The 13392-nt window shown below is 47.5% G+C and overlaps 1 protein-coding gene across 1 annotated transcript in view; it reads right to left on the bottom strand.

The window, feature by feature from the left end:
- Positions 1–13392, bottom strand: part of LOC119462389 (juvenile hormone acid O-methyltransferase-like) — a 40531-nt gene that overhangs the window by 10141 nt on the left and 16998 nt on the right. Inside the window, exon 4 of the mRNA XM_037723734.2 lies at positions 11594–11906. Coding sequence (XP_037579662.1) covers positions 11594–11906 — 313 coding nt within the window. The remainder of the gene's footprint in view (positions 1–11593; positions 11907–13392) is intronic.

Below are 13392 nucleotides of genomic sequence, written 5' to 3' on the forward strand. Positions count from 1 at the left end.
CGTAGCTTAGGCTTGGCCGACCGCACCGATAGACATCTCAGCCCGAATTCTCCACGCATGCCCACTGAGCGGCCTGTTGTTTAACCTGGTGATCAATCCCGTCGTGTGGGCACTTCAGGGAGGCGAATAGCAGCATAACGTGCTTGCCTACACCTATGATCTGAGGCCGCTGGTGGCCAACCCAGGGACACTCCAGAGCCGCATTAATGTAGTGGCAAACCTGGCTCCCCAACTAGGGCAGTAGCTAAACCCGGCGAAATGCAAAAGTTTGCACCTCTCTGGCAGAAGCTGCGTAGGCACCCGGCCGGCGCAGTTCACCGTCAACGGAGAAGAAATTCCTTCGAGGGCCAGAAATTCCTAGGGCGTCCTGTCGGCTTCTCGCTGTTGTTTGCAGCACGGTCAACGAGGCGATCGACGTCAGCCGCACCCTGCTGCACTCCATGCTCGCCCCTTGGCAGAAGATTGACGCGTTTAAAGCTTTTGGCTTTCCGGCACTCAACCTCGCCATGCGGTGCGGGCTTGTGGGGAAAGCAGAGTGGGCACGCCTCGACTACGCCCTCGGGCCGCTTATCAAGATAACCCTTTTTCTGCCGGCAAATGCCCCAAACAAGTACCTGTACAGCAGTTCAGCAGCAGGTTCAGCAGGCACCCCCCTTGCAGCTGAGACCAGCGACACCTGCCACATCGACAACGCCTTCAAGCTCTTGACCTCAGAAGACCTCGAAGTTCGAGAACTGGCGTTGAAGCGTTGACCAATATCACTTCCAAACGTCTTTGCAGCCCAGCAACTCCGGAGGATCGCGCAGGATACCTGAGCGGAGCGACAGAATGCGACTTCCGGGCTCGAGCAAGGCAACTGCCGTCTGTATGAACCAAAGCACGGACGGCTTCCCACCATCTGGGCGTCTCCTCACGAATGCAGGAACGTGATAAAATCATTACCTGCGGCAAGGACTCCAAGGCATCGCACCAAAGTTGTAAGAACGCTCCGGTCTAGCATGGTGCGGGGACGGAACCAAGGTCTCCAGGAGAAGCCTAACCAAGAAAAGGTGATGGAGTGTGCCGCCGCCGACTGCAACAGCTCCCACTTTACGCGGTCTGGCCGCTTCACTCGGTTCTGCGACTAGCGCTTCGTGTACAGGACACGGCTCAACTTGCTGCCCCTGAACGCAGCTCGGCCGTGAGCACATGCCTCGGACCAGTGCTGCAGCGTGTGCGGGTATGTGCAGCAAACCCTTCCGCATGTTCTGTGCCACTGCATGAGCCACAGCTCTGTATACACAAGCCGCCAAAACAAATTGTTGACCAGGTGAAGACCGCCGCCACAAAGAATTTTACGGTGACTCACGAGAACAGGCCTGTCGGTGACACGACTCTCCGCCCCCATCTGGTCTTTACCAAGGAAGTGGAGGCGTTCATCATCGACGTAACCTGTCCGTTCGAGAACCGACTCGAAGCACTGGAATCAGCTCGTGAAGTAAAGGTGGAGAAATACAAACCCGTACGGGAGTACCTTTTGCGCCGCTACCAGCGAGTCAGAAGCGAGACAATCGTCGTTGATGCGCTCGAATCATGGGACCCAGGTAAAGACAGAGTCCTGAAACGATTGTGCAGCAGGCGCTGCTTCTTTCTTTTCAAGAAGCTCGCAATCAGCGAAACGATTGCAGCTTCACGCGAAGTTTACTCCACGCACGTGGCACCCAGGTGGGGGGATCACACTCCCCAATAGATTTCGCCTGACACGACGTGAGAAAACTTCAAAAAACAAACAGAGCAACTACACAGAAAGACGTACACATTGGTTTATCTTGAATAAAGGAACGTACAACTCGAAAACTGAAATATTTTCGTCGCACGGAAAATGTGCACAACATTTTCGAAAGCCTCTGCTCTTACCCTTGTGCCTGGGACCTCCTTGGGTCCCAGGTGTGACAAGGGTAGTTCAAGGGTGCGTTACAGGTCCCAGAGCCCACCACCCGGAGTCCACAGGGGTATGTGCTATTGCGCCTGAATCATTTCTTCACAATCACCAGGATCGGCCCACATTCTTGCATACGGAGTTGAAAATCCACGGATCCCTAGCCATAAACAGCTGCGCTGTAAAAAAAATATCTTGGGCTGCTGACACGCACTTGGGCAGCTGGGGCAGTTTTCAACGCCCCCTCCCTCAATAATGTCGCCTCTACATATATCCGTGAGCAAACTGCTATCCTGTGGTATATCGAGAGGGCCACGAGGCACAGCCGAAAATTACACTTTCCGAACCACGCAAAACTTCATTCGAATGGCGATAATGCAGCTCACCAAACGTAGAGTCTGAAACTTCAAAGAATTTAGTGGGCAGCAATAATGTCATTGGGCTGACTTAATTGGATGACCCTCTCCCCCGCGTAATAACAATTACTCTAATGTAAACAAACACACTTCTCCGACGACGTCAAATAGCTAAGGATTTATATTGATCCACATTACTGACGAAAAGGCGCGGAGTAGGATAAAAAATGTGGTTGATCCCTCTTATATAGGAATCGGTATAGAACACGAAAGTGAAACGTGTCTTCACAGAAGTAGTGTAATGTTTATTGCACATTGATATATAATGTCTATTGGTGTTTTGTGGCTAAAGCGCCCTTAGGCGTTGATGCACCCACGCTGACGCCTGGTGGCACGTCTCCTCCATCACGACTACCAACGTCGATGACCATGAGCAACCGTCGTGCATATGGAAACTGCACTACGCTGCACACGCTAGCACAACGCGAAAGACGAAGCACGTAACTGACACACTAATACAACGCGCAAGACAAAGCACGTAACTGAATCGTCACCGAGTCAAATCAGCGCGTACAGCGCGTCGTAATTGCAGCCTCCGCGATCAACTTCAGAAACATTTTCAGAGCTAATTGCGGAGGCCACGCTCCGCTGTGCTGAGTACGGTGAACGCCACCTAGGTGGCGTTGGTAGTGCTTCTTGATGCCAGCGTCCCTTCGAATGCTGGCATCGAGGCGTTGTAGTGCTGAGACCACCGAAGCGTTCACTGTCGGTGCGCGTTAGTGTCATAATGCAGTACTTCTCTTTTCTGCTCGTAGGCGGCGGCACCGCCCCGAGCAAGAGCGCGGGTACACGGAGGAGTGTTAGATATATAAGGCGCGTCTGTGTAGCTCTCTGCAAATGTGTTTGTGGCGCAATGGTGTGGCGCAATGGCTGAGAAAGAAGAAGACGGCGTTCCGAACGGTCGCGTTTTTTTCATGTTCTCCGCTCCAAAGGATTTATCGGCCCCTGGCCGAGGTGCTGCTCAGGCGTCAGCCAGCAGCAATGACTACCGTATTGTGCTACCTCGTCTTCCTACCGGTAAGCTGGTTGTGGACTCCGTTTTCCTGCATGCTGACTTAGCTGGTCGACCGTACAGAGCCCAAGACTTCAGAGCCGCCCTTCGGAATGTTATTGACCTAAAGGAAATAAGTTCCATTGGCCAATTTCAGATGTCGCACGTGTGGATGGTGACGTGCAAGTCACCAATGGCAAAATCAAATCTAGTCACGTGCGGGGATTTATCGGTAAAAGGAAGACGCTGCATCGTCATGGACCCTGAGCCCACGGAAGTAAAAATGAAGCTTTTATGGCTACCTGAGCGTTTGGAAGACGCCTACATTCGAGATTCACTCCAGGCTTACGGGAAAGTGAAATCTATATCAGCAGAAAGCTGGAGAGTATCGGAGATGGAAGAAATGCGTACTCTAAATCGTGATGTGGTGTTGTCTCTTGCTGACGGAGTAGGTGTGGGTGACGTTCCACATCTACTACCTGTCTGTGGAGTGTAGAGCCTTGTACTGATTCCAGGCAGACCCCCGCTTTGTCTCCGCTGTAACAAGGTTGGCCACATTCGTCGCAACTGCAGAACTCCACGTTGTGAAGACTGCCGGCGCTTTGGCCACACAGCTGAAGAATGTGTGATAACATACGCCGACAAGTTACGACATAGGACACGACCTCCTGACGAATGCGTGCAAGAACACATAATGGACGCCACAGAGGTTCTCGACGCGACCGGAGATGTTCCTTGTGCCGCGGAGACCAGTTGTGCCGGCAAGTCTCGTCTAGATGTAAAAGACAATGTCATCGCACAACCGCCCAAGGACAAGGAAGGTAGCAAAGCGACAGATGATCAGTCCAAGCAACAGTGCAATGAGGCGCCCGTAATCAAACAGCCAGTTCCTGCCCAGCAAGCTAAAGAGGCAGCCGAAAATGAATTATCTGCTTCACCCAAGCTTCTCGACACGTGCCCTGTGCTGGTAGAGGACAGGCGAAGTAACGCGGATACATCAATTCCGAAGCGCCGAGCGACAAACACATCGGAAACAAGCACGGACAGCGACACGACCAGTACCACAAGAAAAGCACGTCGCCGCAAGACATCGAAACACTCAGGAAAGTGCCGACGATCACGATCCAGGAGGCCTGGTGGGGGTTCGGAGGGAGCCTCACCGTTGCCCTCAAGGACCGACCACATAGATAATTAGGTCCGTATAGTGGTTAGTCACCATGGCGCTGACACAGCAACTTCTCTTCGCAACTTTGAATGTACGGGGCCTTAGGTCTTTGCAGAAACAGGCACAGCTTCGCCGGCTTTTATCTAGGCATCGCCTCGACTTCGTCGCCGTGCAGGAGACGAAGATTGAGAGTGATGACGAAACAGAAAGGGCCTTGCGACCTTTTCTATCTGAATATAATGTCTGCGTTTCACACGCCCTTGGTTTCTCCGCAGGCTGCTTCCTGTTTCTGAAAAAGAGCCTACTTTGTTCAGCATTTAGTTACCATGTGGACGCTGAAGGCCGATACATATACTGCGATTTTGTGTTGCAGGGTGTGCCATGGCGAATAGTTAACCTCTACGCATTTAATGACGCTGCCAAACGAATTCTTTTATTTGATACTGTGTCTAATCTACTGGACTGTGAACGCTGCATTGTGTTAATGGGAGATTTCAATTGTGTATGTGATCCGAGTGATCGAAGTGGGATTAACATTCAGCGAGACAGGAGTGGTGAAGTTTTGTCTAACGTGATAGAGAATGCAGGGCTCATAGATATAGGAGCGTCGGGACAGGGTTCTTGCTCTTATACACGAATTCAAGGTCACTCTTACGCCCGCCTTGATCGAATTTATGTCTCTTCATCACTCCTCTCCCGAAGTATGTCTTGTAGTACTATCCCAGTTTCGTTCTCTGGTCATTGTATGGTTATCGCAAAAATTGGTGAGAAATCTGTAACCAATTTCCGACCACAGTGGGCACTCTGGAAACTTAACTCTGAGCTCCTAAATGATCAGGAATTTATCAATCGTGTGCGTATGGCCCTAACAACTTGTTTTTCTACAGACTTGCCATTATTTGCTGCTTGGGAACTCTTTAAGCAAGAGGTTCGCACAGTGGCTATAGAAATTGGGTCGGTGAAATCGTTTTATAGAAAGAACGAAGAAAAAGTGCTCCTCAAGAGCCTAAGTAGCATTTACGAGATGGAATGCGAAATGCCAGGCACTTACATAGAAGATATGGAAAATATTAAATGTGAGTTACAAAAGTATGACGCACTACGTTACCGAGGTGCGCGAGTTCGATCTCGAAACAGCCGTGCTTTGCACTCTGAACAGCCAACACGTCAAGCTTTACTTGATGAGCGACGTCACGGTACTTCAAAAGTAATTTCGGAAATCTACTCCAAAGGTAGTCTTGTAACAAATACGAATGACATAATTTCACAATTTGAAAGTTACTACAATGCTTTGTTCAGTGCACCTCCCGAAGATCATGATGCAAAAGTCTTAGAGAGTTTTGTGTCTCTAGTAAAACCTTTACAGAATGAGGAGTGTGCATTCATCAGTGGTACTGTTACCATTCAAGAAATTGAGCAAGCTATTGATCAGCTGCCTTTATCGAAAACCCCCGGCCCTGATGGACTTTCAAGCGAATTTTACAAAGCGTTCAAAGGGATTATCAGTTCCATATTATTGGATATATTTATTACAAGTTTAGAGGTGGACGCCCTTCCACAATCTTTTTGCAAAAACCACACAGTTTTAATCCCAAAAAGCTCAGATAAGGAAAAACTGCGTTCTGTTGAAAGCTACAGACCAATCACGCTGTCAAACGTTGATTATAAAATCTTTGCAAAAGTTTTATCTAATAGATTACAATTTGCGATGTCGATTCTTATTGGTTCCCATCAGACGTGCGGAATTAGAGGCCGATCAATTCAGACCAACATACATATCGCCCGTACACTTCTTGAGTACTGTTACGGTTCCACTGAGCAGCTTGCAATGCTCCAAGTAGACCTTGCTAAAGCTTTTGATCGAGTCAGTCATTCCTATTTATTTTCTCTTCTGGAACACGCCAATGTTGGCTCCATTGTGCTTAAAGGAGTTAGGCTTTGCTACACCCATTGTTCTACTCGTTTAGTTATTAATGGCCATCTGTCCAAACCCGTTGCTATCTGCTCTTCGGTAAAACAAGGATGCCCGATGTCCCCACTACTCTTCGCCCTTTACCTGGAACCACTATGCTTAAGCGTAATTCAGTCAAGTTCCATCCATGGCTTCAACATACTGGGTAATGAGGTTAAAGTGTTAGCTTATGCAGATGATCTAGCGTTTTTCTGCACAGATAAGCCCAGTGTTGAAAAGGTTGTAGCTACAATAGAGAAATTTGGCAGCGTATCAGGAGCACAAATGACCTCCTCGAAAAGCTTAGGCTTATGGTTCGGCTCCTGGTGTTATAAGCCAGAACAGTTTGCAGGCATTAAGTGGACTCATGTTCCGCCAACGTATCTTGGCGTGCCGCTAGACGCATATAAATTAAGCGCGCACTATTGGAAAGAACGGGTTTCAGCCTTGCAAAGTTACGCTCAGACATTCGTTCCATACCGACTTTCTATTTTCGGAAGGGCTGAAGCCTGCAATAAGTTTTTAGCAACTAAAATTTACTACGTATTGCAAGTTATTCACTGTGCCAGGCTCTACATCCAACGCTTTCACCGAATTTTTGCAACTTTCATATGGTCTTCCACTTTCGAGCCCATGAGGAGAGACAATGTTTTTAGACCAGTTAGTGAGGGTGGGCTCGGCTTAGTGCATCTTTACGTGCGGCAAATAGTGTCCCGTTTCTTCTTTTTTCGCGATCCTTCACATCCTATAATTCGGTCATTCATGCAAGTCACACTTGTTGATGCTTTACCTGATTTAGTTGTTTCATCAAATTTTTCTTCGCCTTTATGCTTGTTGGGGTTCATGCAGGAGGTTTATTTGGCGGTTCGCTTCCTGACAGTTCGGTTTTCTACTGAATACTTGTACTCCGTGTCGCGTAAAAAGTTATACAAAGATTTACTGTCCATGCTTTTTCCACCTCCATTTTACCGATCACTATACATTGAATGGCCAGGCCACGATGTACTAAAACGAGTTCGTAAAATGTATATATCCCCATGCTGCAAAACATTCTTTTACAAACTTCATAGTGAAACTTTACCGGTAAAAACATGGCTACAGAAAAAGGGTATATTTGTGACTTCTGTTAATTGTCGTCTTTGTGATGTGCCAGAGACAATTGAACACTGTTTTATTGATTGCAAAGATGCCATTCTATTTTGGGACATCCTCCAACGGACTCTAAAGAAAGACCTTGAAATCAACCCCCATACAGTGCGATATCTGCTGCCGACCTATGATGACAGTGTACCTTTCGACGTGTTCTTTCTCATGGGAATGCACAGTCTGTGGAAGACGCGAATGATGGACCGCAACGCCGAACCGGTTGTACCCACAAGAGTAAATTTCATCCAGATGACTGTGCACCTAAAGAATGTTTATGATGGACTTGATGTTCAACCGGACTGGTACCCCATTTTGGTGAGGTGCTTAGCCTTACCACCCTTTTAAAGCGGAACAGTGCTTCTTCTGTTTTTCTGTGTGTGACTCATTGTACCCACCTTTCTATGACTATGCACAATTAGTGAATGTTTTATTGGATGACATGTTAATGTATTAAATACCATGAAACAAAAAAAAAAAGTGTTTGTGGCGCAATGGGTTAAACGCTCGGCGATCTATCGTCGCGGACCGAGAGGTCGTGGGTTCGATTTCCAAATTTTGCATGTTTGTGGAACTTTTTCTTCTGGTTTCTTTCTTTGTATTATGTTCTATGACGTATTTCCGTGACGGAAATACGTCAGTGAAGTCTTGGTGGACCCCGGCATAAAACACTTTCGTGTTAAAAAAGAAAAGTTGGATAAAAAGAAAAGAAAATGAAAGAAAACTAAATTTTCAACATACCCATTCCCGCAATGGTTATTGCAAATTGCCGAGTTGCGGCGGGAAAGTAATATTTTAGTTCCCCTCCAGCTGGTATAAATACGAGAGTTCAGTTTGTTCTGTGGCACAGAGGTTCTTGCGTGTTCAATTATCCAAAATGCGATGTGCTATAGCATTTGAAGAGTACACAACATTTCCATTTATTTTCGGTGTTAGTGCACCTCTAGAAAACGGTGCACTGCTAGCTCTAATAAGCACGTTGAGAACACAAAGTCTTGCTCGATGTCCTTACCTTTAAGTGCCAGCTCAACAATATCGCTGATTGATTGCATTTAGCTTGGCTGTAGGAGACTTTTTTATATTTAATTTAATATGTATTCGTGCATCATGCAGACGAATTAAAGCAATAGAAAAATTGTAGGCCAAATATTTCGTACCTTGCCAGATAAATGTTTAATGTCCCGGAAAACAAGGTGGAGGGCGCTGGAATAATCTTGACTGCATGTGTTACCAAATTGCGGAAAGCGTTGGGAAGCGTCTGGGAACGGCTAATAACACGTGTTGAATAACCTAGGTGATTATAGATTAGTAACTTGCTCTGTGTAAGGGTACCGCTGTTCAATCTCGTTTACTTGAAGGCATAACCATATCCGTAGCACGCATGGTGATGGCCGTTTTGTTGCAAGACTAATAATTTGGCAAGTGACGGTAGAAGAAATATGAATGTAAAATGAAAGCACAAACTGATCATTTTATTCGTACGAGTCAACATAAACTACAAATGTCTCTGACTTTGGAACGCAATTGAGAAGATGGTAAATGGAAACTGCTTGACTTATGAGTTTCTTATGAAAAAGCAAGGAGAACGACACAGTTGTAACGTTTACTTCGAATACTTTTGTAGCAGCAGCAGCAACGCGCAGAACTGTTGTCGACGCCGTTTTCCCGCGTTCGCACCGAACGCGCGTGGCGTCCGTGACTGTTGCCGGTGCCTCTGGCGGCGGCTCGGAGGTGTTTCCATAGAGAAAGAAAAAAAATTTTTCTTTCTCTATGGTTTTTCCACCAGATCAGATCTGGACACTCGCCGAGCAGCGTCGGCAGTCTTTGCCACCTTCTCGCCTCGCAACGTTTCTATATAAATAAGTTTCTGTTTGTAGATGTGTGCTTACTCGTGCTTAAGCAACATCTTCGCGTGCAACACATACACGCTACATAATCCCTTTTAAATGACCGTGTAGAGGAGAAGGAAAGTCACAACGTCGCTCATTACGTTAATTGTCGATTATAAAAAGTCACAGTTTCACCTGAAAGGCGAAGCATCAATTGCGATAGCAAATTTGTAGAGAGCTATACGGAGTAATGATATTAGCTTTATCAGATGTATAATCTTGGACATGAAGCAGCACCGGCAACACGTAGAGCTGTTGTCGACGCCATCGGCGTTTTTCCCGCGTTCGCTCAAAATGCGCGCGGCGTTGGTGACTATTGCCGGAGCCTCTGATATAAATAGGCACTTGGTGCCGCAGCTAAACGTCGCCTCCCTTCCCTCCCCCTCCCTCCCCTCCCCCACGGCCTTTCGTGCGTTGGAAGAAGGCGCGTTTGCTCTACATATATGGTGATTGTAAAGGAGGAAAGAGACGCCTACTTCTGCAGCCCTTAAGGGAGCACGGCGCAGAACGCGGACGAGAACCGGCGTATTCAGCATGGTATGGCCGATGGCGACCCTCAAGAACCACTTATCGCAGAACGCGCGTTTGTTCTCCGCCGTGCGTTCACTCCCCGTAAAAGCGCGCGCCCCTCGCGCCCTTTCACTCGCACATACAGCGTTCGGCGCGACGATTTCATCTCCATTGACGTCATACGGAACCTCACGGCGACGGCGACGCCGACGGCTGAAATCTGGTTTTGAGTGTCCATATAATTGCTATCGCAATAAAAAGAAATTGCGGCAGGAAGATTTACCCCATGAATGTCGACGGTAATGGGTCAACATTGAATCAATATATCAACACAACGTATTGATACCTTCGAATGCAGTTGTGTATGAGGCGTGTGCTGCAGCTGGATTCCTGTTCGTGCTTCCCTAAGAACACTAGGCGACATCTATAAATAAGCCTGCCGGTGTCGCGAAGCCTGCGCATGACTTCCGAAGTGCATGGTGCGCTGGTGCGTGCTAACGCTGCAAAATGGGTCATGCGGCAATCAGCCTCCTGTCTCGCGCTTCTTTCTGGACACACTGTGCTATCTAATGGCATAGCGAGAAGGTCACGCTTGGCCACCGAAACAAAAAATTATGGCGCACCGGTGCTTCAGAACGTTGACAATTGTTCCCACACTTACCGTACACTCCGTGGCACACACTCAGCAACCCAAGTTTTTGAGAGTTTTGAATATCGGCGCATACCTAGTGCTTTCAAGGTTCAGCTCGTTAAAGCATTGGCGTGAAAAAACCGTCACTGAAAAGCGGAACATACCCTCTGTTTTTCTGGCGCATCCTGCTAAAATATCAGGTTGCTGTGCTTTAGGAACCCTCGTGACGTCGGTTCGATTACGCTCAGCATCGAAGAAAAGTAAAGGATTTGTTTCCGTCGTTGCAGAGTGGCACAACCCTAGTGGCACTTACCTACCTAATCTGCATGGCTTGAAATACGTTTATGGAAGCGCTGCACACCTACTGGAAAATACCCAGCGACCCAAGTCGGCATCAAAGAGGTTCGTTGAAGTGCAGCGCAGACTGAGTGGCACATATCGAGTGCACCAAGTTGGCGTCAATGAGTTTCTTAACAGCGGTACCCGCTCTGTCCCGCACATGCAATGGCCCATCTTGGCATGAAATAGATTCGTCGAAGACCGTCAGAGATGTAAATGTCGCAACATACTCAATGACCCATGTTGGTCCGAAGGCTTGTTTCGAACTTTGTTTCCTCAGCACAGTAGCGCGATGCGCTACCCATCCGACCACGAACTACCCAGTGACCCAGGTAGGCGGGAAAGCGGTTACGTACAAATATTTAAACAAAGGTACATGTATACAAACATAGAGAGATAGATACATAGCCTCTAGAAATAGCGTGAAGTATCCTAAGAATGCTTACGCAATAAAATCATAATGATTAATCTCTTGAAACAATACCGCGGGTAAGGAACGGATTGTGTAGCATTGCGTGAAACACATATATTAATTACTTCCTCAGTAACAGAGTTGTAATGAATTGTTATTGTAAACCGCATACTCTCATGATTCATTGAAAATTTAACGAGTCGCACATTTACGACAGTGCGTGCTTACATCAGCGTACTTCCTCCAGGGATCCGTGGTACTCAGATGCCTGAAGCTCTCGAAGACAAAGGCACGAGCCAAAAATACAAGTAGACACTCGCCGCCAGGTATCATTAGCTCCGAAATGTTGGCAAGGGCACGGTGTAGGTCCTTTGCCCAGTGTAAAAGCTTGAATGAATATACCCTGTGAAAGGGCCCATGTGCTTCGACGAAGCTTGAGACGTCACCTTCAATATCCAAGTGCTCGTACTTGATGAGCTTGTGTGGGAAATGTTGCTTGGCGTACTCCAACATGGGTATAGAGGCATCCACGGCCACGAGCCTGCAGCACAGTTACATAAATGTTGCATAACTTGGATAACATTTTAGCGCTGAGAAAGAAAGACAGCGGGAAGACGCAGACAGCATCTATGCCAAGTAGCAATAGGATTTATTCAGGTTCTGAAGGGTCCAAAATGCTGCACCAACAGTTTCACTGTGGAAAACAGTCATGAGGTAGCCTATGAGCCGGTATGTATATGCGTGTGGTACGGTTGTCAATTAGGCGGGCAAGGTAGGCACGCTTGCTCCGTCACCGGGCTGTGCAGGGATGGACGGCACATAGGGCTCCACGCACCGAATGTTGAAGCACATATGGCCTGCCGCCGGTGCAAGAGCGTGCCATACTAAAGAGCGAGACGGCTGGTGCGTTGATGGGCACGGTTTTTCCACGCACCGTGTTGCAGTACACGTCATCTGCAGGTTCGAACGTGTGGCAAATTGAAAGGGTCACCTGAAAGGCACTACAGAACATCTGCTTTTCGACAAACATGCGCCCTTCTCAACGTCGACGCGCCTGGAAACAAGCATTGTGATTGCATTTGCTCTCGGTCATCCAGTGAACTATCTTCACGTGTGCTTTTAGGAGTTTTGCAGCAGCCCCGCTTTCGAGTACAGCTTCAGTCAGACGACGTAATGCTGCAGTAAACTGGTGCGATGTGTCCATTTGTTCTACGCGCTGCAACTGAGAACCGTGGCTTATGAAAAATTGTACAATCAAATAGTAAAGCGAATAAAAGGACATAACCAGCTATTATTGTGTTAGCATCCTGACCGACTGTCTGACCGACACTTTTATTTGTTCGCGATATATGCAATTAGACGGTCAGCGCGAACAACTATAGCAAAGGCGAATTCTCCGGTAGTTGCGATCGGCAAATCGTGCGAATAAGTTACGGTAGCACCTGTGTTCACGTCAAATGAAATTTCTTACAGAACGCGAAGGGGAGGAGGGGGTGATGGGCCATATTGTTGGATCCTTTTAAATTTGTCCTTAATGTCTCTCGAGCTACCTATACTGTAGGTCACAAATATTTGCGCTAGCCTAAGTCGGTATGACGTCCGCGAATTTTGTTTCAGTTATTTCAGCAGCGTCTTTTGCAGAAGCCGCATGTGCCACCCCAATACATAGGCCGCAAGAGCAGACTAACTCACTTGAAGACATTTATTTATTTGTGCTCAGATACGTTCAGAGACATAATGACTTTGCTTTTCTCCCGCTATTCGCATGGGTAAACAACCAACCAGGTGGGCCCTCTCGAGACGCGCGTACACAGCCTAGTCCTTGCGCTTGCGTAAATGGTTTCTGGTGGCTGAGCACAATATAAAGGGTCAAAATTAAACCTGAACACGTGAACAAAGATAGCCAGACGAATTTTTACTGCTCGGTGACATTGTACCTCAATGCGCCATTATAGGGGCTATACAAACCAGTGAACTTTGTTGTTCGCTACAGAGTTCGGCTATCGCGTGTTCAAAATTCCCTCTCA

Source organism: Dermacentor silvarum, chromosome 8 (assembly GCF_013339745.2).
Source record: "Dermacentor silvarum isolate Dsil-2018 chromosome 8, BIME_Dsil_1.4, whole genome shotgun sequence".
Classification (NCBI taxonomy): domain Eukaryota; kingdom Metazoa; phylum Arthropoda; class Arachnida; order Ixodida; family Ixodidae; genus Dermacentor; species Dermacentor silvarum.